Source organism: Erpetoichthys calabaricus, chromosome 2, assembly GCF_900747795.2.
Source record: "Erpetoichthys calabaricus chromosome 2, fErpCal1.3, whole genome shotgun sequence".
Classification (NCBI taxonomy): domain Eukaryota; kingdom Metazoa; phylum Chordata; class Cladistia; order Polypteriformes; family Polypteridae; genus Erpetoichthys; species Erpetoichthys calabaricus.
Genome location: NC_041395.2, coordinates 146,059,550 through 146,086,717, shown reverse-complemented (window position 1 = coordinate 146,086,717; position 27,168 = coordinate 146,059,550). Strand labels below are relative to the sequence as shown.

General features: G+C 37.2%; 1 protein-coding gene across 7 annotated transcripts in view; it reads left to right on the top strand.

The window, feature by feature from the left end:
* mcf2l2 (MCF.2 cell line derived transforming sequence-like 2) overlaps positions 1–27,168 on the top strand; it is a 399,475-nt gene that overhangs the window by 204,090 nt on the left and 168,217 nt on the right. For all 7 annotated transcript variants that reach the window (XM_028794595.2, XM_051923916.1, XM_051923915.1 and 4 more), the window contains exons 12-15: positions 649–840; positions 13,130–13,307; positions 14,832–14,935; positions 25,816–25,904. In XM_028794595.2, coding sequence (XP_028650428.2) covers positions 649–840; positions 13,130–13,307; positions 14,832–14,935; positions 25,816–25,904 — 563 coding nt within the window. The remainder of the gene's footprint in view (positions 1–648; positions 841–13,129; positions 13,308–14,831; positions 14,936–25,815; positions 25,905–27,168) is intronic.

The window sequence follows — 27,168 nt, the reverse complement described above, 5'->3', positions numbered from 1 at the left end:
TACAAATCATAATTTCTGTTGTGGCATTCAGATGTGGTGTGATTAGAATTTAGCATTAGTAGCATGAATCAATTGATCCAACCTGCCTGGACTGTGCCAATAGAACAAACTGTTGTTGGTAAGGTGTGGGGAATGTTTTCTTGACAACTGAGATTCATTTGAGTTTCACATCTGACCCAAGCATTGTTACTGACCATAGGCATCCCATTTTTGCCACAGCATAGCTTTTTCATAGGGATACTTCCAGTAGGGTAATGTTCAATATCATAAAACATATATTTTCAAGCTGGTTCTTTCAACATTGCAATGATTTCAGTTTACTTCCATGCCCTGCACAGTCCCCAGATCTCAGTCCATTAGAGCACCTTTGGGTTAAAGTGAAGTGAGAGATTATCAGCACGTGTTTAGAAAAGATGCAGTTTCAATGTGATGTTATCAAGTGAGATTGGACAAGAATACCCAGGAGAAATGTTTTCCGGAATCTTGTTGAAGTCATGCCTTGAAGAATTTTTTGCTTTGGGGGCAAAGTAGTCCTACACAATACTAGATAGATGAAACTAATTATGAAGTCACTGTGCATTATCTTTGTACATTTTGTTGGGTATTTCTTTTATTGTGTTTTCAATATCATATAATTTTATCCAACAGGCAAATCAGTGGTGCGAATCTGGAATCTACTTGCTTGCCTCTCAGGCTATAGATAAATGCCAATCACAAGAGGGAGCCGAGGCAGCCTTGCAAGACATTGAGATGTTCCTTGAATCTGCTAAAGACCACCAACTGTGTAATCTAAAGGAATTGCACAATCAGTATGAAATTTTTCTAACATCAGATGTAAAGGTAATCTTGTGTTTTCACTGATCGTTTAGGTCTTCAGACTACATTCTGTTTATTTTCAGCATTGATCAGTTCACACAGAATAGGGAAAAGTAGCTGAAACACAAATGCAAAAATAATTTTTTATGTGTTTCCACATTGTGGCCCAATATTTAATGACTATCATTGAACTTTTGCACAAGTTTGGAAACAGTAAAGCAATCAGTTACTATTAACTTTAAAGAAGATCATGACTGAAAAGTGAATTTTCAATATAATTGCCATATTTAATGAGCATAATCTTTCACTCATATAGTGTCATGGTATTTAATTTAGTATAGTTGGATCATAAGGCTAGATTTCCCTGAAGGCTTAAAATCAATAGTTTACAGTTAATTAATGTGACTAACAAATAGATGTGAACTTTAAAAGGAAGAATAATTTGCTGACAAGTTAGCCTGAGGTTTGAGACACTCACTTGTAGTCAAAGACAGGCTGAGGTAAACTTTAATGTAACCAAATGAACTTAACCAAAAGTGACCAAGAGTAAACTTGAAGTTAGATCAATTGTAACGAAAAACTGAAATTATTTTATCCAAATAGTTGTGAGTAGTGTGAAAAGCTTTTTCTTTATTTGACAAATTCAAATGTAAAACACATCACACCATGGTGACAGGACTTTGAAAATTGTATTCCTTCTTGCCTGAAGAAGAAGCAGATTTTACTCCCTTGGAGATTTTTTAGGCTGGGTTTATTACACTTCCAAGGGGAATGGTCTAAATGTTAATGTAAATGTTACTATTAGTATGTACAGTATGCTGTATATATTATAATTAAATGTAGATAGATAAGTATACATTTCTATGTGTTATAACTAATGTTAATCATGTTTGCAGACTAGTATGCACTAGTCTACAGTACTTACTTAGATGTGTTTTACAGTATAACAGATTATAACAGATCACTTAATGTCATTGAACAATAGTTAATCTTTCAGTTCCTTGTCCTGTTCTCAAGAAATCTCTTATCTATAAGTCAGAAACGTCACTTTGAATTACCCAGTTCCTCTTTCATAATACAGAGTGGTGCAGAAAAACCGGAAATTTTGGAACTAGGCGTTGGGGACCCTGGGGCATCGGCAGTTGTTTTGGAAGAATGCAGCCTCGTTTAGAATCTCTTGCCATTAGTTATAATGGAGCAGTGGAGTGGTGCACAACAAGCGTTTGCTGTGAAAGACTTTTATAAGAATGGTGATAGTGTGAATGCTGTGCAAAGGTAATTTCGCCATCGTTACCATTCCATGGCCTCCAAGATCCCCAGATCTCACTGTTTGTGATTTTTTTTCTGTGTGGACATCTTAAAAAATTATTAGAAAATTTTTAATTTCCCTGTGCCACCCTGTATAACATTTTCAAATCTGCTTCGTTTAATTTAGGGTTGTAAGGGGCTGACACTGTATCAGTAGTACAGGTGCAAGACAGGAAGCAACCTAGGATAGAGTCCTAGGTTAGAGAACTAACATGACATACCCCATTCTTGGACTGCAGGAATGAACTTTAGAGAAGATACCAGGCCATCCCAAGGCCAAGTTTTGAGTTATTAATTAACCTAATGTGCAAAACCCATACATAAAGAGACCAAGTCTGGAATTCAAACCCAGTGGATTTGTAAGACACCACCCTTCCTGTTTTTCTATTTTACTACATTCTCTTCATGCTCTAAAGAATTGAATTTCTAGAGCATGGAACCATTGATTGAGTAAGGAAATTAAAGTGAATTGATGTTTACTGATGGTGGATGTGAATACTGGGTGTTTTGTGTATACAAGAAGAATATTTTCTTGCCTGTCATATATTTTTTTTTTAGTTGTGCTAACTAACATCTCGCTAACTAAATTTCCATTTCGCAAGATTTCCCTTCATCATCTGATCCCTTCTGATGTGTAAGATATTAAGTAGGCAATTTGTGACTTGTAATCCTCTAAATACTTCAACAACACTTCTCATGTATGGGAGCTTATATAAACACCACGGTTTTGTACATGTGCGAGCTTGTCAGTTTCTGGTCGTTAAGAATGAGTCCTAAACTTGGTAACATCAAAGATTGCAGTACTTATCACTAAGGCAGCATAATGCAGTCTAAATTAATATTTCAAGTCTTATAATAAAGTAAATCCAGATTATTTTAAGCACTAAATGATGAACAAAGATTCAACCAGGGGATGTTACAACTTTTTGTTAATTAAAAGATCAATGAAAGATACAAGTCTTCACAAAATGGGAATTGGGGCAGCACAGTGATTCAGTGGTTAGCGCTACTGCATCATGCACACAGTACAGTGTCAAGGGCTTGAAGCCCACTTCTGGGATTCCTGAAAGTTCTTTTCTGAATGAAGTTTACATTTATTTCCCTGCAAATGCATTGTATTTTCCTTCAGGTATTCTGGTATTCCTCCAAATACCCCCAAAGACACACAGACTGAGTTAACTGGTGGCTCCAAATAGAAACCTATTGTTAAATGGAAACCAGGGAGTGTTAAACTATTTGCAAACTCATTTAGAAAAAATATTGTTAATGGTGGAGTTCATTTGAAAAACATTATTTAAAAAAAAGTAATTTTACTGTATCGATTCATAAATTTTTAACTGGTGCTATGAGTCAAGTGATTGAGTTAAGTGGCATTTCATACTATCCTTTCAAAAACTCTTTTATCCTTGTGCTGCACCCCAAGAATTTCTTTCTCTCCGTTTTACTAAAAATTACACTAAGTGTTTCCACTAGCAGAATGATAAGCCTCAAGAATCTTTTCCTGTTTTGAATGATAATAACTATTTTAGATTCAAAACCTCTGTGCTCCTTGCTTAGAGTTTGCATGTTCTCCTTGTGTCTGCGTGGGTTTCCTCTGAATGCTCTAGTTTCCTCCCTAGTCCAAAATCATGCAGATTAAGTGGATTAGTGTGGCTAAAATGGCCCTAGTGTGTGTGTCTGTTCTCCCTGCAGTGAACTGACAGCCTGCCCCAGCTTTCCCACAACCCTGCTCTGAATAAGCGGGTTTCCAAAATGGATGGATGGACTATGGTTTCAACAATACATTTTCCCTGTGTATCTCTTTAGTAATTTTCATGTTAGAAATATGCTTGAAAGGATACAACAACACTTCTTTTTCATCATATGGCCATTGTTATCTTTATGACTCCACTGTCATTATAATAATAATTGTCTTCTTGGGTGCCAGTATAGTGACGATTTTCTAAACTAGGCCTTTAGATTAAAAAATTAAAAAAACCCTGCTTTAGAGTCCTGGCGTCAGATATTAGCCTGGGCACTGCTGGAGGTGGAATTTTCTCATTATCCCCAAGTCCAAGTAGATTCTTTTCTATCTCCTTCCATTTACCTAAAATATGCAGGTTGGGCTGGTTTACGACTCTAAACTGGTCAGTTGAGTTTTCTCAGTAATATACTGGAGCTCTTTCAACGTTGGTCTCTGTCTTGTGCCTAAAAATGCCAGTTTGGGATCTGACTGTTCACAACGTATAATTTAAAAAGCAGGCTAGCAATATAATGGTTGGAAATCAGGAAATATGGAATGCAATAAAAGAAATTAACAATGTAGAGGGAAAATAAAATTAGGGAGCACTAACAAATATAGTAACTAACAAAAATATACTAAAACATAGTATACAGTTAGGTCCATAAATATTTGAACAGAGACAATTTTTTCGAATTTTGGTTCTGTACATTACCACAATGAATTTTAAATGAAACAACTCAGATGCAGTTGAAGTGCAGACTTTCAGCTTTAATTCGGTGGGGTGAACAAAACGATTGCATAAAAATGTGAGGCAACTAAAGCATTTTTAACACAATCCCTTCATTTCAGGGGCTCAAAAGTAATTGGACAATTGACTCAAAAGATATTTCATGGGCAGGTGTGGGCAAGTCCGTCGTTATGTCATTATCAATTAAGCAGATAAAAGGCCTGGAGTTGATTTGAGGTGTGGTGCTTGCATGTGGAAGATTTTGCTGTGAACAGGCAGCATGCAATCAAAGGAGCTCTCCATGCAGGTGAAAGCAGCCAACCTTAAGCTGTGAAAACAGAAAAAACCCATCCGAGAAATTGCTATAATATTACAAGTGGCAAAATCTACAGTTTGGTACATCCTGAGGAAGAAAGCAAGCACTGGTGAACTCAGCAACGCAAAAAGACCTGGACGTCCACGGAAGGCAACAGTGGTGGATGATCGCAGAATCATTTCCATGGTGAAGAGAAACCCCTTCATAACAGCCAACCAAGTGAACAACACTCTCCAGGGGGTAGGCGTATCGATATCATAAAGAGAAGACTGCATGAAAGTAAATACAGAGGGTGCACTGCAAGGTGCAAGCCACTCATAAACCTCAAGAATAGAAAGGCTAGAATGGACTTTGCTAAAGAACATCTAAAAAAGCCATCACAGTTCTGGAAAAACATTCTTTGGACAGATGAAACCAAGATCAACCTCTACCAGAATGATGGCAAGAAAAAAGTATGGAGAAGGCGTGGAACAGCTCATTATTCAAAGCATACCACATCATCTGTAACACACGGTGGAGGCAGTGTGATGGCTTGGGTGTGTATGGCTGCCAGTGGCACTGGGACACTAGTGTTTATTGATGATGTGACACAGGACAGAAGCAGCCGAATGAATTCTGAGGTGTTCAGATACGCAGTAATAAGGGTAGACCTGCTCCCTGGCTAAATGAAAATACATGATCACTGCGCCGCGCCTGTCGAACTGCTGAACGACGTTGGAAAAAAGATGGACTGATTGTCTCTAAACAGATTTTCAGGACTTCTCTTTTCAATTTCCAGGCTGAAGTTAAGATAACGAAACAAAACTTCTTTGCCGATTTAGTATCCCGTCACTCAAAGAATCCTAGGGTCTTATTTAATTCAATTAATGCGGCCATTCACCCCCAGTCTGCGATGGGTTCATTCATGTGACCAGTTTCTATCATTCTTTGTCAGCAAAATCGATACTATCTGCCGTGGCATTGTTCAAACGGGCTATGAACTTTCTACTGTTAATCATGACATTGTCTTAGAATCCTTTGAACTAGTCTCACTCTCACAGCTAAAAAGAACTATTGACACCCTTAAACCAGCCCCCAGTCTTCTGGATATTGTACCACCACGTCTCTTAGTGGAAGCCTTTGATGTGTTGGGCCCACCCTTATTAGCCATAAATCAATGATTCTATTAGTTTGGGAGTTGTGCCCTCATTTTTTAAACATGCTGCAGTCTGTCCCCGTCTAAAAATGGCAGAATTAGATCCTGTAGTTTTAGCCAATTTTTGTCCAATTTCCCAACTGTCATTTCTGGCTAAAATTTTAGTAAGAAGTATTTATAATCAATTGGTTGATCACCTTAACTCCAATAATTTATTTGAGATCTACCAATCTGGCTGTAGGCGTTATCATAGTGTTGAAACGGCACTCCTGAAAGTGTTCAACGACATCTCTCTTATTACTGACTCAGGTGATGTGGCAGTCCTTCTCCTCCTTGACCCGTCTGCTGCCTTTGACACTATTGACCATGAGATATTGCTGTTGCGGCTTGAACATCTTGTTGGGCTTAAAGGGGCTGCTCTTAACTGGTTCAGGTCATATTTAACTGGTAGACACTTTTCAGTGACTTTTAATTCATCTTCTTCTTCTACTGCTCCTCTTAAATATGGTGTTCCTCAGGGATCCATTTTGGGTCCTATTTTATTCTCCATATACCTTCACCCTATTGGAGCTATTTTTAGGAAATTTAACATTTCTTTTCACTGCTATGCTAATGATACTCAGGTTTATATTCCTGTCTGCAACTCTACAACAAATCAACTCCACAACTGTCTGTCTGAACTAAGATCCTGGATGGCTAATAATTTTCTTGATCTAAATCAAAATAAAACAGAGGTGCTTATAGTGGGTCCATCAGCTAAAGCCCAAATTGGTCTTGGACTTCTCGGCTCTTTCTGTCTTTTCCAAACCTCAAGTCCGCAATCTTGGTGCTACCTTTGATAGTAACCTCTCTTTTGAGAAACAAGTAAATTCTGTAGTCAAGAGTTGCTTTTTCCAACTTCGTCTATTAGGTAAGATAAAGCCTTTTTTATCTTCTAGGGATCTTGAGATAGCTACTCATGCGTTTATTTTTTCTCGCCTCGATTACTGCAACTCGCTGTATTCTGGGATTAATAAATCCCTGATACACAGGTTACAGTTGGTCCAAAATGCTGCCGCTCGCTTTCTGGTTGGGGCAAGAAAGTATGACTCTGTTTCTCCAATATTAGCTTCTTTACACTGGCTGCCTGTCAGTTTTCAAATTGATTTTAAAATCTTGCTGCTAGTTTTTAAATCTTTACATAGGCTTGCTCCTGCCTATTTATCTGAACTGTGTGTTTTACATCAGCCATCTATAGTGCTTAGATCTTCTGGTCAGCTGTCTCTGGTTGTCCCTCGTACCAAGTGTAAAACTAAGGGGGACAGGGCTTTTGCAGCTGCTGCGCCTCGCCTGTGGAACGCTTTACCTCATCACATAAAGGAGTCGTCTACAGTTGAACTGTTCAGAATAAGACTAAAGACTCATTTCTATTCACTTGCATTCCATGACCTTCAGTAATACTGATGGTTTCCTTTTTGTGATTATATAACATTACGTCTATTTTTTTATGTATATAACATTACTTCTATTTATTATGTATTTTATTTTATGTTCTTATACTTTATTTCTATTTATGTTTTATGTTAATTTGTTTTGTTTTTATTTTATTCTATTATTGTAAAGCACTTTGGCCACAGCATTACTATGTTGTTTTAAATATGCTATATAAATAAATTGACATTGACATTCAGAGACTTACTGTCTGCTCAAATCCAGCTAAATGCAGTCAAATTGATTGGGCGGCGTTTCATGACCCAAAACATACAGCCAAAGCAACTCAGGAGTTTATTAAAGCAAAGAAGTGGAAAATTCTTGAATGGCCAAGTCAGTCACCTGATCTTAACCCAATTGAGCATGCATTTCACTTGTTGAAGACTAAACTTCAGACAGAAAGGCCCACAAACAAACAGCAACTGAAAGCCGCTGCAGTAAAGGCCTGGCAGAGCATTAAAAAGGAGGAAACTCAGCATCTGGTGATGTCCATGAGTTCAAGACTTCAGGCTGTCATTGCCAGTAAAAGGTTTTCAACCAAGTACTGTATTAGAAATGAACATTTTATTTCCAGTTATTTAATTTGTCCAATTACTTTTGAGCCCCATGAAATGAAGGGATTGTGTTAAAAAAATGCTTTAGTTGCCTCACATTTTTATGCAATCATTTTGTTCACCCCACTGAATTAAAGCTGAAAGTCTGCACTTCAACTGCATCTAAGTTATTTCATTTAAAATTCACTGTGGTAATGTACAAAACCAAAATTAGAAAAAAGTTGTCTGTCCAAATATTTATAGACCTAACTGTATGTCTGAATGTTACTCACAGCGTAAAGAAAGTGAGGCTGAAACCAAAGACATCTTTGACAAAATACAAGTAATATTACTTAACACTGTCTTTGCAGAAGAGCTTGTTAAATGTTTGAGACTCTCTGAAATTCAGGATGTCATAAATACATTACAAAGCTTGAAAACTACAGGTCGAGACAGCAGTCCAGTGGAATAAGACTTGCTACAACTGTGCATCATGCATTCCTGAATAATGATGTTAGGATGCCGTTGTAGTTTTAGCAAGAAGAATAGAAAAAGTGCTTCCTTTTGTAATATGACAAGATTTATTAAAGACAGAAGTAGTCTCAACACACGATAAAGTTTTGGGGCAGCCACCCATATATTGTCCCTGGCTGCAAAAGGGTAAAGAAAACAAAGTTGCTGTGTTTAGGTTGAGTTCCAGGATTGAAATGATGAGGTTTTGAAAGATGTTTTTTTTATAAGCTGTGGACCGTAAGTGATGTCATCTGGTCAGAACAGAAAGTGATGTCAGTCTGGGTGCCGGCGCCGGAAGTGATGTCAGTCTGGGTGCTGGAACCGGAAATGACGTTAGTCTGGGCACTGGGACCAGAAGTGATGTTAAATCAGGCAGGTTTTCCCGCATTTGGCCTGCAGAGATAACATAAGTAGGTTTAGTGCATCCTGCCACCCACTGGCCTGGTGAGTAATTATCTCCACTGGGTCCACTCAGCTCCTTCCTTGTCACACGTATGTGACAACAGTTAGTATTTAGTGATTAGCAAAATGATTTAAACTTGAAACTAAACTTGCAGCAAAACTCTGTGTTTTGCTTTGCAAACAAAAATTGCAACACAAATTGAATTTCACTCCCAGCAAAATTTGTGCCATTGACACAAGAAGAAGGGTGTTTAATCCAGTCTGGTAGCATTAACATGCATTAATTCTGTATACACCTGCCCATCCTTTAGTAATTAGGAAAGAAAAAGATCACTGGACTCATTTCCTGTCACATATAGACTCGTTATTGAGCCGCCAGACATTGTTCTGGTAGTACAATACCCAATTTGCCAATTGCAATGAAAGTTTTGGCAATTGCAAACTTAAAGATGCATTAGAGACAGTAAAAAACTTGAAGCTCCATGATGCTTGGAAACTGCATATCCTCTACAGGGATCAAGAAACCGGAAAGGGCAATTGCTAGATAACAGCAAGGTAGGGAGGGACATTTTTCCATGTAGTGTGATTTTCCTGTTGCGAGAACACAGTAATGTGCATACTGTTGTGTTAGTGTGCTTTTGTGTAAAAAATATGCAGCATGTTGCTTTTTAAATATTGCAATATGCTCTCCTGCAATGATTTTAACAAGATGGGATAAACAGAAGTGTTTTTTCTGGTGTGCGATATATTACATGTATTACACACCTGCAGGCAATAACACAGGTAAATGCAGAAGTGTGAACAAGGCTTTATAAAGCTGCATTGCTTGTTTTCCACCCAAAAAAATGTTAAAACTTTTAAAATGGCTTTTTAGCAAGTTTTGCGTTTTATAATTGTAAAATCACTTACAAAATTAATTTTAGTGTCAAGATTAATTTTAGTGTCAGTTTCTCTAAATTTTATGCAAATTAAAACTATTTCACTCATAATTATAGGTATCTAATCTACAGAATCTGAGAGTCCAGAAGATATTGCCATCTTTGATGCAGAAAAATCCTTTGATAGAGTTGAGTGAGAATATCTATTGACTATACTGCATAAATCTGGGTTCAAGTTCAAATATATCTGCATATATTAAATTACTTTATATTGTTTCAGGCGTATCAGTCCATTTGTATTAAATATACACAAGTTTTTTTTTCCAGTTGCTATTGGACCACTAGCTACTCATTTCTGGAAGCATCTAAATATAAAAGGAATCATAAGAAAAGTGAATGAACAGAAAACATTTTGTTATGCTGATAATATGGAGTTTTATATATCTTGGAACCACATTCATCTACAGTATACAATTAGTAATAACCCTTTATAAGATGTAAGAATAAGAATTCTAGATACATCTGAATAAAAGTGTTTTTTGTAGCAGATCTTCTTGCACATTAGATTCAGCTAGATCATATCAGAACAGTTGAAATATTTGGAAATAATTATCATAAGGTATTGTGGCTCAAGGCAAAAAAATGAGCAATCATCCTTAAAAGAAGAGGTAAAACATGGACCAGGAAATCATGGGGTAAGACAAAAAGCATAGTCAAAAAACAGAACTAAAGTCAGTGCTGAAATAAAAAACTGATTTAGCATCTTGCACAAATGAGGGACAAAAATCGTAATGAACCTACAAAGCAAAGGCTTTAAAAAGGCAAAGAATGAATGTTTGAAAATTAACAAGAGGTACTATTTTTATTTTACCCCAATACTATTCTAAACTAATCAAATTTTATAACTGCATGGTGCTTTAACATATTCCATGCAACATAGATCACATGATAAGAGTCACCACAACAACAGCAAACAACAACAGCGTCACCTAGAACTCAGCAAAAGGAATGGTGACTTTTATAATAAATTAAAAGTAGAACTGTGTGAATTTAATACTGCCCCCTGCTTGCTTCACTTGCCAACCCCCATGCCAGCGCTATGGACAAGCCACTTTGCGGTTCTGCCGCTCGCGTATGGGGATGCAGATGTACAATTTAAACAGATTGTTATTTTCATGGGAATTGTTACATATGCGTAATAGAACTAACTATTTTACATTACAGCGAATAATTAACCATATTAAAAAATAGTAAAACGTAATAATTTGAAAGTAAATTATGTTTCATGTTGCGTTCAAGTTTTTCGTTGCATTATTCGATTTCATTTTGTTTGGCTTTGCAATTAACAAACAAATATTTTTTTACACTTACACTTTAACTGTAAAACGTCAGTAAAAACTATTTTTTGAACTAAATTTTCGGCACTATCGCACTGAATTTTGATTCTGTGTTTGGACTTACATCGTGACAACACAACATATAACTGTCTGTGAGAGAATTTTGCTTCTTTCTCTCTAATAAATAAACCGACTTTTTCAATATTTGTCTCTGTGATTTGTTAATTGTCTTTGCAAAATCTATTCTAACGGGAAACAGTTAACATTTTAATACGAATGGCATATCAAGATTTCCATTGTTGTCTAATGTTATCTAGGGAAGATGTACTACATTACCTTTCTTGAATACATCCTTCTTTCAACAGTAATTCAGGTGGTGGAAGACCGAATGGTGTTAATGGTTGTAGTTATTCTTTGGAATATTGTAAGTTGATGTTTTCATCTTCCACACGATCACCACCAACTGTTTACAGCATAGTCTTTGCCGTGTAACTGATCGACAATTTTTACGTTAATTTGTTTGACTTCATTGCTTCTCGGTGCTAGGATTGCCCGTGTACTCATTTCTTAATGAGATGAAATTCATCAATAAGATTTGGACATAATATGTCTTCTTTAATTGGGAACTTAAAGTAAGGAAAATGTAAAAATTTATAAGAGCTGAGAGAGCAGGAAATGTGTCTGTCAAAAGCATTCACATGAATGAGATGTGTGTGGACCGTGTGCATGTTTGAATATGGTTGAGAGGAGGGCGTGACTTGAAACAATCTCATGTCAAAAGTCTTGTCTCACAGGACTTGAAAAAATCTCTTAAAAAAATTCTTGTCTCGTTGCAGGATTTTTTTTATATAATAGAAATGTGAATGTCACAGACATAAACTAGACATGACAGTCAACACTTGTCAATTTACAGCACACTACCATTTATTATTAAAGATAAGGAACTAATATAGGACAAGACAAAGGAGCTCTTATCTATTACCCCAAACATGATAATCATCTATTTAAGTTTTCTTTAACTTATGCAGCATTCTGTCTATTAAAGTCACAAGAAACTGTGATTTTAAGAAATCTTAGTTAATAATGTATTTACATCTTTTAAACTATTAAGCTCCAAATTTTAGATTACATCAACACACTTATTCTTCTATATACAAATTGGAAGCCTTGTTAAAGGCAACATACCCAAGTTGCTTCAGCCTTCACCTATAATGTATCTATCCCAGAAGTGATACTGACTAGTGTGGATGAATGTATATTCAAATAGCATCTCCAGAGTATATCAAAAAATTTCAAGTAAAGTATCCCTTGATAATCTCAAAGAATGATGGGGAAGGAATCTTTCAATTACATTTTCAGGAAAAGAATATGAATTCAGCCATTCATAAAATATATTATCATAATTTGTGTTAAGCAACCTGAAAATCGACTCAGAATTGCTCATCTATCACATATCTCTCATCTAAAATTGTTTAAAATGTGTCCAGGGCAAAATTGAACCTGTGATGAACAATGGCATCAAGTGCCTGCATTGCTGGTCTGCTCTTTTCGAAATATCCAAAACGTTTTGCATGTGTTGCAGAAAACCTTGGATTTAAAGTCACTCCAATTGCTTTAATGACTATATTTGATGATAATGTCAGATGAGATAAAAGTGGGCCTCTGCAGTGCTGAAACCATGCTTTTTTAATTTAACTTGCTGTATTAGCCTTTATAAATAACCGTTTTAGATAAGGCTCACATTTTGTATAGCTCTGTTTGTTGAGTTGTGTGCTGAGTGTTATGGAGAGTCATTGGAGCATATTACTGTATTTGCTGTTACTTTCATTTCTTTGATTGGGCTGTGTTCTGTTATTATGTTTTATTTCTTAAATAAAAGGATTTTAAAAATAAAGAATAATAGGATGGAATATATTTTAGAAATCTTTTACACCATTTTAGATATGCACTACTGTCACTTTCTTTGGTTAGGCTTCTGTTCAGAAAGCACTTCAGAAGCTGGAAGATGTCCAGGAAATGTTTGAAAGGAGACAGGCAAGTCTTAAGAAGCTATCTGCCAAGCAAACACGCCCTGTTCAGCCAGTTGCTCCTCGGCCAGAATCTTCCCCAAAGCGATCATCCCCTAAGCCTGCAAGAAACCCAGGCCTTGGTGAGTCTAGCAGATTCAAACAGATAGACAGAGCAGCATTTTATTGTTGATCCTAAATAAAGCATTAAAAAGCATAGTATGTGCCTTGATTCCATTTCCTAATATATTTCTAATGTATTGTTCTAATGTAACACAGAACCTGTCTATGCAGCATAGAACAAATGATACAAAGTATTTTCTTTGTATTTCTTTTCACTAAGCTGCATCAGTTCAGTTAGTTTTTTAATAGTGTTTGAGTCAGTCATCTGTGTGGAGTGTGCATGTTCTCATTGTAATTGCGTCATCCCACAATGCAAAAATATTCTGTTTCTGCCAAATCAATTTTCAAAGTACTACAGTGTATATTCTGTATGTGTGTGGGTGTGTATGTGTGAATACTTCCTGTTCAGGGTTTGCTCTTGGCTTGCACCCATTGCTGCTGAGTTTAGCCTAAAACAAGAAAAGCTGGATCATATATTGAAATAGTTCCCTTCATAGCTGTCTAGTACTTTATCAGAAATGGTTAACAATAAACAGTTTCACCTTTTACGGTAAATATCTCTGTTTGATAAGAAAGATCAGCTTCCTGTTTCTCTACTATGCTTACAGGATGCAAATGTTTTCCCCCTCTAAGCAATGACAGCAAACATATGTGTTGCATCATTGCGGGTGAGGTTCTTCTCTTTTAAGAATTAAGAATTGCCTAATACGACCTGTAGGGGGCACTGCAGCCTCTCAACTCTCAGACACCACTACACAAGCACAAGTCCCTGGTTTAAATAAATGATCTATTATCAATAATACATTCACAATGACTCTTCAAAACACACAGTTACTCTTTTATTTGTCTCTTTACCCTCTCCTCCACACCTCCAGGTAAGCTTTGTCCTCCTTCCTCCCGACTCCGACTTGCCCGGATGTGGCAGGGTGGTTCATTTTATCTTTGACCCGGGAGTACTTCCGGTGCCGGGGCATAGCCCAATGGAAGCACTTCGAGATCAATTGGAAGTCCCAGAGAATAGGGATCCCATATTCCCGCAGCACCCCCTGGTGGCACCCAAGGCTGCTCTGTTGGACTGCAGTTCCCAGTGTGCCTTGCCGGTGTCCACACTGGTTGCATTGCACAGGGAGGCTGCCATCTATCATGTAGGGGGAGCCTGTAGCCTTGCCAAGTTGTCTTCCCCATCCATCCATCCTACTGGTCTCCCAGCCAGGTAAGGGATCGGAACCCAACCTGGCCGCAATGCCTGTCCATTCGTGCTGTTCATCACACTAGATAATACTGACAAAGCAGACATTTCACAAAGACCAGAGACTTACATACATAATGTATTTAAACTCCTTATGCAGAGGACACATCAGCATGTACACCGCCATTGTAGAGTACTACTTAAAAATAGTGAAAAGATGCTTCTTTTTAGCACACTGAAGGAGTAAAACACAATTCTGGGGGGCTACATTTTTGCTGAATATGTGCACAAGATACAAAGGCAATGGCTTTTGTACAGTAGTTTAGAAATGAACACAATGTTTCTTCTATTTTAGTGTCAAACCAAAGGACACCTGAGACTGCTAGCACTCCTAAACCCTTGAATGATACTGAATTGGCTAAAAAGAAAAATGCAAGGAAGGCTAAAGGACGAATTAAGGTAAGAGAAAACATTTAGTGGTTTAATCATTTTGTCTTTAATTAGAAATCATTTCCTTCATTGTGGATGGCATACCAATGGAGATGTTGCCTCATATCTCTGGGACCTTGGCTCATTTCTCATGCGGAGTTTGCATGTTCTCCCAAGTGGAATTTTCCAAAACATAGAAATATTTATTTCATACTTTAATTTCACCTAGTATTGTCAATCTATTGTAAAGGAGGACATCGATTGGCTGCCATCCTGGCTGGGATGACCTGGCCAGAAGGTCCTAATGATGGATGGACAGAATTACGCCTTCTAGGAACTGTAGTACTGTAGGACAACCTCATTGGGGTCCACTGGTGCCACTAAGTGGTGCTGCAGGCAGGAGGCTCCCCTGTCAGTTTAAGGTTCCGAGAAGTATTTCCTGGGTATGGTACTGATATGCGGGAACTACTCCCAGGTCCAGCTTAAAAGGGGGTCCTTTGCCTTACCAAGGAAAGTGAGAGTCAGAAGTGGAGAAGGATGAAATTCACCTGGTTTGGAGGTCATGCAAGAAAAAATTAATGGACAGGAGGAAGGAAAGAAAGACTAAAGAGAGAATATTGTACTTGTTACTTTGTGGAAAAGGTGTGCCTAATGAAAAACTCATTTTGAAACTGAGACTTGCGTCCATTACAGTTGTGTCTGGTGTTTGGGGTCTATCTATCTATCTATCTATCTATCTATCTATCTATCTATCTATCTATCTATCATTTTAATTTTGCCTGGCAAAGGTTACAATATCCACAGACTTTGTGTTTTAGGCTTAGATCAGTACCTACTGTATGTGATCTCTCAAGTAGAATTCATGCACCCTATGTATCTTGCTGTGCAGGGAACATGTCCTGTTTTGTTATACTTATCATTAAATTACTTCTGGTGGATTTTGAAATGGAAGTTCTGGGTGGCATAATTCTGGCCTATTCCTGAAGAAAGAAAGAAAGAAAGAAAGAAAGAAAGAAAGAAAGAAAGAAAGAAAAAAAGAAAGAAAGAAAGAAAGAAAGAAAGAAGGAAAGAAAGAAAGAAAGAAAGAAAGAAAGAAAGAAAGAAAGAAAGAAAGAAAGAAAGAAAGAAAGAAAGAAAGTTCTACAAAGACTTCAACAAAAAAAGCTGATGCGAGCTGTGATAATCCAGTTCATATGAATTTCCAGTTCATGTGAATAGTTTCCTTCTATAGTTCAAAGACATGTGGTTGTCTCAGAAGACCACTTTAAAATGTGAAAAATGACAATATCCATCATTAACCACTATCACTATGCTGTAGGAAATGTATCAAAATAAATTTGGAAATCCCACATTATTTGTTACCATTTGCTATAACGTACTGTACAGGTCTCCATTGCAATCCCACAATTCCTTGATAAAAATGCATTTTTGAACTCCAGTTGACAAGTCCAGAAAGCATAAATCAATGTGCTACTGAAAGTTTTAAATTATTAGGTAGAAGACCACTTTGGGAAGCCTAGGAATCATGACATATTGCAGATTATTGTGAGGCTTACACCAGCATTCAAAAATCACATGTGAATAAAGAATGAGAAAAAGCAGTTGGCCATCTGACGTACCTTATATTATAATGGAATAACGTAAATAACATAAATAAGTTCCATAAACAAGGGTAACAGGGTGGTGCGGTGGTTAGAGTTAGTGTGGAGCCTGCCCTGTGAGTTCCCGTTACTTACTTGAGTTTCCTTTCAAATCCCAAAATAATGTGTGCTTCGTTACTGTAATTAATGCAAAGTGTCCATGTGTATGTGAACATGCACCATGCTCAATTGGCATCCCACCCAGGGCTGCTTCCTGCCTTGTAAGCAATTCTGGCATAGTCTTTGCCACTCCACAGCCCTGTAATGAAATAAGAGGGTCTGGAAAATGGATGCATAAAGGAAGTGCTGTGAAATGAGAGGTTACTTTTCAAGCACCATGCTAGATAAGGGACACATTAAACTGAGAGGCAGATTTCATGTAGGATCACTGTTACAAATACATTAGCCGTCATCACAATGTGCTTTACAGAGCAAATAAGATTATAATGTATAGTAACACAGAAAGTCTCATTAGTACAATAATAGGAAAAAGAAAGAAACATTTTTTGAAAATACACAGCATTCTCAAACCAACTTATTGTAGTTACTAGAGCTAGAGCCTTACCCTGGCAGCATCCCTGGACAGATGGAGCACCAGTCCAAAAGAGAGCATGGGATGTGGGAAAACTGAGTACCTGGAGAAAAACCAGAGCACACATTTGGAGAACATATAGTACAGACTCCACACTGACAGTGACTGGGCACACAAGTCTCCTGAAGCTGTGAACCAGCAGAGCTTATCACTGTGCCAAAATGTAAACAGCGCTAAATGAAATAAGAAAAGAATGTTGCTCAACACTATCAAAGGAAAGAATAATACAACCAAAATGATAATACCATATAAATACACAAACAGCACATGCAAAAATAAAAGATACAAAACTACTTTTTCAGAAATTGTTCTCAGTTTTCACATTTCTACCATGCCTGCAGCAAAGGCTCATGGAGAGAAGCTTTGTTTAACAAAAGAAGAGGAAGATTAGATGGTACAGGTTTTTCAAGTTTGTGTTGTAGTGATTAATTATAATGTTATGTCCTCACCTTTAAAAATGAATGTGTAAGAGGAGAAGGAAGAGCACCCTGTATACTACATGTAGACAACTATAACAAATAAACAGATGGGTATCCCTTAGCTACACAAAACTGTAAATTTGCAGTCGTACTACTAGCGCCCATCAAGGGATTTCTGCTTGGACTGATGTACTGCTCACCTGCTGTCTTTCAATTATAACTGCAGTATTAGGGTGTTGTACTGTATTAGCCATTATGGATGCAATGAGAAGTCAAGCAAAATGACACTTTGCCGGGGCAACTGGGGCCCCTTCTGAAGTAGAAGATACCTGCCTGAAGAAGGGAGCACAGTTGCCTCGAAAGCTTGCATATTGTAATCAGTTCAGTTAGCCAATAAAAGGTCTCATTTAATTACAACTGTAAAAGGTTATGATATTTTAAAAACGTATTTTTTCAACTTAGAAGAAAAAACATTTAAAAAACAACATAAAAAAGAATATTTCTAGAATGAATAGATAGATAGATAGATAGATAGATAGATAGATAGATAGATAGATAGATAGATAGATAGATAGATAGATAGATAGATAGATAGACTTTATTTGTTCCCAAATTGAATTAATTTATAAATATTATTATATTGTGACAAGCAAACCTCTCAAATACAATAAACTCAACAAAAGCATTTGTTTATATAGCACATTTTCATTTAAAGGATGCAGCTCAAAGTGCTCTACAAGATGTCAATGATAAAGTTAAAAAAAAATTTAATTAGATAATGACAGCAATGAATAAATACCAGAAATAATAGATAAGAGTAAATCAGTATGCACATACATAACATAGATATACAAATAATAGAAAAAGCAGAATCCTTAAACACACCAGGACAGAGAAGCAATTTATACTAAAAGTACAGAACCTTTCATTTGTGTGTCTGTGTACTACTGTGCTGTAATACTGAAGAAACGACAGATATATTGTAAAGGCGGAATTGCATCTGAAAAGTTTTCATTCTGTTATGTTCTTATGTTATATTATGTTATGTTTGTGTTCAGACAGCAAAGAGACATTTGGACCTTGGTTTAATTATCTGCTGGATTACCATCCTTGTGGAGTGCGCATGTTTTCCCTGTGTGCATATAAGTTTCTTCTGGGGACACCTTTTTTTCCCATTGTCCTGCAGTTTTAAAAGTTAATCTAGATCAGTATTTGTGAATGTACCATATATCTGAAAACAGGATGGATGATGACCTGAGAAAAAAAACACAATAGCACACATACAGTATGTATCCTGAGGGACTGATATGCACCAATAACCTCACTGTGCAGCAAATGCATGTGATTTGGACACAGTATTTTGTATGAAAGGACTGGAGTAAAAACACATTACAGGCTGACCCACTTTATCTGAGGGTATATGGTTCCAGCATCCTGCATGCATATGCAAAAACCACAGATAAGACAGGCCAACTGCATATCAGGGAAAACAAAAAAAAATCAAAATATGTAGAAATGGGCAAAGCCAAAGAGCCAATCGATTGATTTATTTATTTATCCAATCCACTGGAAAGCTTAACTTTGTTTGCAAACCTCTTGACAGAAGTATTTATAGAAGAACATGGGGAGATGGAGACAAATATATCATAGCAATTGCATCCATCCATTTTCCAACCCACTGAATCCGAACACAGGGTCACGGGGGTCTGCTGGAGCCAATCCCAGCCAACACAGGTCGCAAGGCAGGAACAAACCCTGGGCAGGGCACCAACCCACCACAGGACACACACACACACACACACACAAAGCACACACTAGGGACAATTTAGAATCGCCAATCCACCTAACCTGCATGTCTTTGGACTGAAACCGGAGCACCCGGAGGAAACCCACGCAGACACAGGGAGAACAAGCAAACTCCACGCAGGGAGGACCCGGGAAGAAAACCCAGGTCTCCTTACTGCGAGGCAGCAGCGCTACCACTGCGCCACCGTGCCGCCCTCATAGCAATTACAAACGGGTAAAATGAAATCAAGTTAACAGTTAAAAATCATCAAAATGAACCACATACAATATAAAGTTTAGTAAGTAGTGTAACTTGGCTTTTTGAAACCAGTCTAATTTGGTAGTTACATCACACATGGATTATTATGGTGTACAGTATTTACCTACTACATTATACTGCATTTTTAATAGACAAACACTACTTTATATAACAATAATTCATTTAAAGTATTGACAATTCAACACTGCACTAATTTTTAGAAGCATCATAAAAATTAGACATTAGTGCATGTAACTTGGATCTTTCGAAAGCAGTCATTTTAATGTGCTGTAACAATGATGAAGCCTTTGGGTGGGTGTAGTGAAGGACAGAATGAATTAAAACAAAGTTATTTCTTGGCTCTGAGATCATGTAGTTTCCACACACACAGAGTCAGTTAGCCCAGCTAAAATGTCTTGCAAATAGGTCAGACCTCATGAGATATATTCCTGAAATGTGGTCTTTTTTGCCTTTTTTTTTTAGGCTGTGCTGTATTACATACTGTTACGAGTTTCACTTTTGTGTGCATCTGTGGTTCTGAAAACCACAAATACTGAGAATTTTTTTCCAGCTCTTTAATAAAAAAATACCAAAAACCAGCATAAAGCTGTTACTCAACTGCATGATTTGTATTTTCCGTTAAGTTCACTTGCCTTCAAAAAGAAGTCTGTACTTTCACAGTCTAGAGTGTAAACTTTGCAGCACAGTGTGAAGATCTACTTTTTAAAGATTAACAATACTAGGAAATCAGGTTTCATTTTATTATATATATATATATATATATATATATATATATATATATATATATATACACTGTATATATTTAAAACCACTACATTATTAATTTTTTAATTATACCTTAAGTGGTGTTTACTCTGTGGTCATGTGAGGTATTGCGCTAAATCTAAGTAAAGGTTGGAGCACCAACCAGATGACCCCTTTTAATCAAGCAAAAAAAAAAAAGCTTAAGCAGAGCTCGATGGCACATATATATCAAACACATGATCAGGTCAGCAATCCCAAGGTGTCCTTTGAAATTGAATTGGAGCTCTGTCTTTGTCGAGCGTGAGTCCACAATGAGATGCCTCGTAATGACCATCTCGAATCTATAGCCCCCTGACCATAAGGGGCGGAGTCATTTTCTCAGTGCTGTGGGGGCAGAAGGAGACAATACTCGTGGTATTGCTTACCAAGGATGAACCATAAGGATGGTCTTTAGATGCGCTCATGTGACTGCTCATTATTAAGTAAATTAGTGGTTGTTTCATTAGCACACTAACCTGTGAAATAATGAAAGACTACTATACTACTCTTCCATTTTTATATAAAAATATTTTTTGTTGTAAGATGATAATTTAGCTACATTTATAATAGACCACTGCAATAGTTAAAGAAAGTTAACAGACATGCTATGCTTAATGTTTTTGTCAAAATAAAATGTGATTAAGTGAAGGAAGTAATAAATCTGTTTTTTTGCACAGAGTATAGGTCATTACTGTAACAAGAAAGCCTGAAGGAAAATAATCTGTAACTCTAAAGGTTTTGGCAGAACGTGAGAAACAAAGCTCTAATTCTGTTAATGAATTGACATTGCCTGCAAAAATGCTACCCTGCCCTACACAACTCATTTCTCTTTTTATCTGAGTTTAATGGAGAAAAAGGCAAATGCAGAGTGGGTGTGTCAATGATTCTGCAAGGCAAAGCAGGAGTCATGACTGCTTTGCACCTGGCTAAAAAAACCCCAGAGCTGACCTGGATTAATAACAACAACAACAATATTTATTTATATAGCACATTTTCATACAAATTATGTAGCTTAAAGTGCTTTACAGAATGAAGAAAGAGAAAAAAGACAAAATATAAAAAATAAAATTAGGCAATACTAATTAACATAGAATAAAAGTAAGGTCCGATGGCCAGGGAGGACAGAAAAAAAAAAAACCCAGACGACTGGAGAGAGAAAAAAAAAAGAAAAAATCTGCAGGGGTTCCAGGCCACAAGACCGCCCAGCAGCACCTTACTGATACAAAAAACAATATTAAATTAAATATTGATAACAATGCAGGTAAAAACAGACAATAACTTTGAATAATGTTAACGTTTACCCGGGGGTGGAATTGAAGAGTCGCATAGTTTGGGGGAGGAACGATCTTCTCAGTCTGTCAGTGGAGCAGGAAAGTGACAGCAGTCTGTCGCTGAAGCTGCTCTTCTGTCTGGAGATGTCACTGTTTAGTGGATGCAGTGGATTCTCCATAATTGATAGGAGCCTGCTAAGCGCCCGTCGCTCTACCACAGATTTCAAGCTGTCCAGCTCCATGCCAACAATAGAGCCTGCCTTCCTCACCAGTTTGTCCAGGCGTGAGGCGTCTTTCTTCTTAATGCTGCCTCCCCAGCACACCACCGTGTAGAAGAGGGCGCTCGCCACAACCGTCTGATAGAACATCTGCAGCATCTTATTGCAGATGTTGAAGGATGCCAGCCTTCTAAGGAAGTATAACTAGGCATTCCACCTGACATACAGTAAATGATCTCAATCAGTCCTCATGGTATTCAGGCTTCACATGAAAGAACTCGATGATTACGGTCATGTGGACTTCTGGCCTTTAATCTATCAACGTAGGGACAGCACGGTGCTTTGATCGGGTGGTAGTGGCACAGATCTCCGCCACAGAAAACCGGAAAAAGAACAGCAAAGAAAGTATGGGTTAGTACAGATTTCAGAACCACCGTGAATGATAATGATAATGCTCCACTGTATTGGCCTGGCGAATTTCTATTGGTAAGTTATTCCAGATTTTAGGTGCATAACAGCAGAATGCTGCCTCACCACTTCTTTTAAGTTTAGCTCTTGGAATTATAAGGAAACACTCATTTGAAGATCTAAGGTTACGATTTGGAGTGCAAGGTGAAAGACATTCTGAAATATAGGATGGAGTGAGATTATTTAAGGCTTTGTAAACCATAAGCAGTATTTTAAAGTCAATTCTAAATGACACAGGTAACCAATGTAGTGACATCAGAACTGGAGAAATGTGCTTGGATTTTCTTTTTCGGATTTTTCTTTCTTATCTCAGTACAGTACTTTGTGATCATTAGACCTACGAAATCAGCTATACAACATAGTGAAGGACACTAATATTATTTTCTTCATGTGAAATCTAATATTTTGTAGATAGCACAATATTATAAAATGTAATTTAATGGTGAGAATAAAGGAAAATTAGTTGTTTTTTTATCTAAATTTTTGTTCTACCATGGTGTACATGGGAAGAGAAATGGGATAGGGGTTATTCTGAAGGAACAGAAAGTCAAAAGTGTTTCAGAGGTGAAAAGAGTGTCAGACAGAGTGATGATTATGAAGCTGGAAATTGAAGGTGTGATGATGAATGTTGTTAGGGCATACACCCTGCATTGTTGGGTATGTGATGGATGAGAAAGAAGATTTCTGGAATGAATTGGATGAAGTGGTAGAGAGTGTACCCAAGGGAGACAGAGAGGTGATTGAAGCGGATTTCAACGGACACGTTGGTTAAGGGAATAGAAGGAATGAGGAGGTGATGGGTAGGTATGGTGTCAAGGAGAGGAATGGAGAATGTCAGATGATAGTGGATTTTGCAAAAAAGGATGGACATGGCTTTGGTGAATACATATCTTAAGAAGAGGGAGGAACACAGGGTGACACACAAAAGTGGATGAAGATGCACACAGGTAGATTATATCCCATGCGGGCGGGTCAGTCTGTAGAAGATTGAAGACTGCAAAGTGGCGGCAGGGGAAAGTGTTGTTAGGCAGCACAGGATGGTGGTCTGTAGGATGACATTGGATATCAAGAAGAGGAGGAGAGTGAGGGCAGAGCGAAGGATCAAATGTTGGAAGTTGAAAAAGGAAGACTGCAAGGTTGAGTTCAGGGAGGCGATAAGAATGGCACTGGGTGGCAGTGAATAGTTACCAGATAGCTGGACAACTACAGTAGAAGTGATAAGGGAGACAGCTAGAAGGGAGCTTGGTGTGACATCTGGACAGAGGAAGGTGGAAAAAGAAACCTGGAGGTGGAATGGGGAAGTACAGGAGAGTATACAGAGGAAGAGGTTGGTGAAGAAGTAGTGGGATAGTCAGGCAGATGCAGAAAGTAGACAGGAGTACAAAAAGATAAGGGGTAAAGTGAAAAGAGAGGCGTTGAAGGCTAAAGAAAAGGCATATGATGAGTTGTATGAGAGATTGGAAATTAAGAAGGAAGAAAAGGACCTATACCGATTGGCTAGACAGAGGAACCAAGCTGAGAAAGATGTGCAGCAGGTTAGCGTGATAAGGGATAAAGATGGAAATGTACTCACAAGTGAGGATAGTGTGTTGAGCAGATGGAAAAAGTATTTTGAGCAACTGATGAATGAAGAGAGTGAGAGAGAGAGAGAGAGAAGTTTGGGTGATATGGAGATAGTGAATCAGGAAGTGCAATGGATTAGCAAGGAGTAAGTAAGGACAGCTATGAGTATGAAGATGATGAAGAATGGGAAGGCTATTGGTCCAGATTACATACCTGTGGAAGCATGGAGGTGTTTAGGAGAGATGGCAGTAGAGATTTTAACCAGATTGTTTAATGCAAGAGTGGGCAAAAGTTACACTGAAGGAGGTGATTACTTAAGGAATTTTATATTTGTAATTAATTTAGACCCTATACAGAGATCAGCTTACACTTTGACATTAAGACTTTTGTTCTGTTGATGAGTGCCAAAAAAGCCAAATTAAATAATGTTGTATAACAATAAAATGTGACACTGTACATAATAACTAAGGAAATTCCTAAAACAAAAACCAACAGCTGAAATTGGTGGGTTAAATGCCAGTTGCAAAGAACAAGAACTTTTACTAAGGACCAACCATTAAGTCTAAAAAGGGCTCACTATTTAATATTCAGCTAATATTACAGTACAATGGACAGCTGCAGGTCCACAGTGTGCTACTGTCAATCACTTGCTTCCACGTATTTATATTTTTAACTTGCCAATTTATAATTGTACATTTAATTGTTTGAGTATGTAAAGAAACCTTTCCCTTCCCATCACCTTGGAATATAAATCTATTTCATATGTCTTGAGTTTTATAATTAACAAATGCATTGTTGTGTTTTATGCCTTAATTCAATATTGTTGATTTTATCTAACAGCTTATATTAGCTTTAAAAACTCATTTTTGGGGGTAAATCAGACCCAATTAATCATCTTTGTACTTTTCTGTACTGCATTCCTTCTTTTGTTATGCAGACCATCACTGCCCCCGTTTTCTATTAAATGACAAAAGGAGACCCTTTCTGAACTTGTACTGCACACATTGATATACTGTACAACAGAGATGCAGCAAATCTGTCTATTAAATCACCACGGTCTCATTGTGGTGTGTGATGAATTCACTCTGACGCTGACCTTATAGTATGATTATATCTGTAAGACTTTTAAAGTCACGCCCCACTGTAGTTGGCTTTTGTAGCTTTTTAAATGCGAAAGAGCCTGTTTAGTACTTGTTTCTCTCCTTCTCTAAATGATGTTAGCAAGACTGTAATAAAAAAAACAATACTTGTATTGCAACTTTTATATATACAGTGTATATATATGAAAAGCAAAAAGCTTGGTGCACATTAGCACATAAAAGAAAACTCAAAAATACAAAGCCATAGATAGAATATAATAAAACAAAAATCAACTAAAACAAATTTAAAAAGTTTCATAAAGCACATTTTGGTTTGAACATTGAAAAATTGACATAGATGTGCACTACAAATTGACTTTGCATTCAAAAAGAAAGCCTGTCTTTCCTTCTTACAGTTTTGTTTAACTAAACAGGAGGCAGACTGTTTGAACCAAGAGATTTAAGTGTATGGTTTATTTAAAGACCATTCATACTGCGTGTGCAAATGCCAGTTTGTGTAGCATCAGCAATAAGTGATCTCTGTTGGTCTTGGAGTGCCTCATGTGCGGCTCTCCTGTTAATCAAAGTGATCCGTTTCCTCCACCGAGCTTCCTGTGCAATTTAGTTTACTTCAGAATCACCCTGGCAGTGTTCATCTTGAGTTGGTGTTTTCAGGGAAGTATGTATAGTTTAAGTTACATTGGAGTACTCACATCATCATCACTAGCATAGGCACTTTTGTGTTTTTATTTGTTCTAAATCTTTCTAGCAAAATAAAACTAGCAACCAATCCATTTACTTCATACATACAGATTGAAGTTATGCATGAAGCCAGTCAAGGGGGTTCCAGCCGCATCTTGGGGATGCAGGAAACAGAAGAAAACCTATCGGGAAGACGCAGGTAAGCATCCAAGATCTGAGAGTATTTGTTTGCAGCTATAAATACCATTTATGAATACTTGTCTTGAAAAGGTGAGGACATTACAGGAAAGTAAAACTCAACACTAATAAAGACTGATATCAAATGTCACACAAATCTAATGCAGATTTAAAAAAAAAAAATGATGGTAATTTGCTGCTTACTGAGATGATCTGTTATTTGCTTTTGATTAATTATATTTTTGCACACATAGATAGTGATGTTGCTTCACAAAGCCAATGGCATTTGGTTACTTTACAGATCTTAATTAGTTCTGGTATGAGTGGGTTTGGTTGTGGGGGTGCCTGATAGCACCTTGCCATGTCACTTCTGAGGTTGGCTCCTTCAGAAGGCAAAAAGGAGACCAATTTCCTGAATTAAACAGAGACACTTGCTTTATATTGCAATTGTGCCAACATTCTCTTTTTGGCAGGGTATAACTACTTGTCCTGTATCATAATAGTATTTTAAAATTGTACCCCTTTTGCTATAGCGTTAATGAAAATTTCCTTTCAACTATTCAAAAAGCACAAGAAAGAAAATAGGCTGCTGGATGAATAAACCAGTAAACAAAAAAGATGAATTCAAATTATTGTACTTAAAGATGCAGAAAGTATCTTTCTTCTGAAAGCTTGAAAATCTTCCAGCTGATATCAAACTGCAGAATTAGATATGTATCCTAAAGTTCAGCTCAGAAAGAGCAAGGACCTCTTTTCAATAGTCTGTAAGCTGAAACATGACCTAGTATAATAAATAGTAGAGTGAAATATGAGTGCTCTACTTGTGGTGTCAGGGATGCCATTTCACATATTCATTCAAACACTGTTTTCTTTGGTTGTGGAGCTTTTGAGGAAGATAATCACACAGATAATTCTATTGTTCAACAGAACAATATTATCATGTTAATCACTCTCTTGTGGACTTACTTATCATTGCTGCACAGTTTTACTCAAGAATTTCCTCATTATCTTTCTATATTTCCTTAAAACGTTAAATGAACCATTAGAAACTGGTAAGTTTTCCATGCTCTAGTATCTTTGACTCTTTATTTCTTTAAGAAACATGAGCATTACAGTGCACACAAAAATACTGCACATCTGGCCAACAGAACCATAATGCAGCAGGTCGGTGGACTAATATTACTGCCTTTCAGGTAATTGAAAGGCTGTTATGAAGGAGTCAAGGTCACTCATCCATGTGCTTTTGTATTAAAATGTTTCTTATTTAATATTTGTTTGCAATGCAA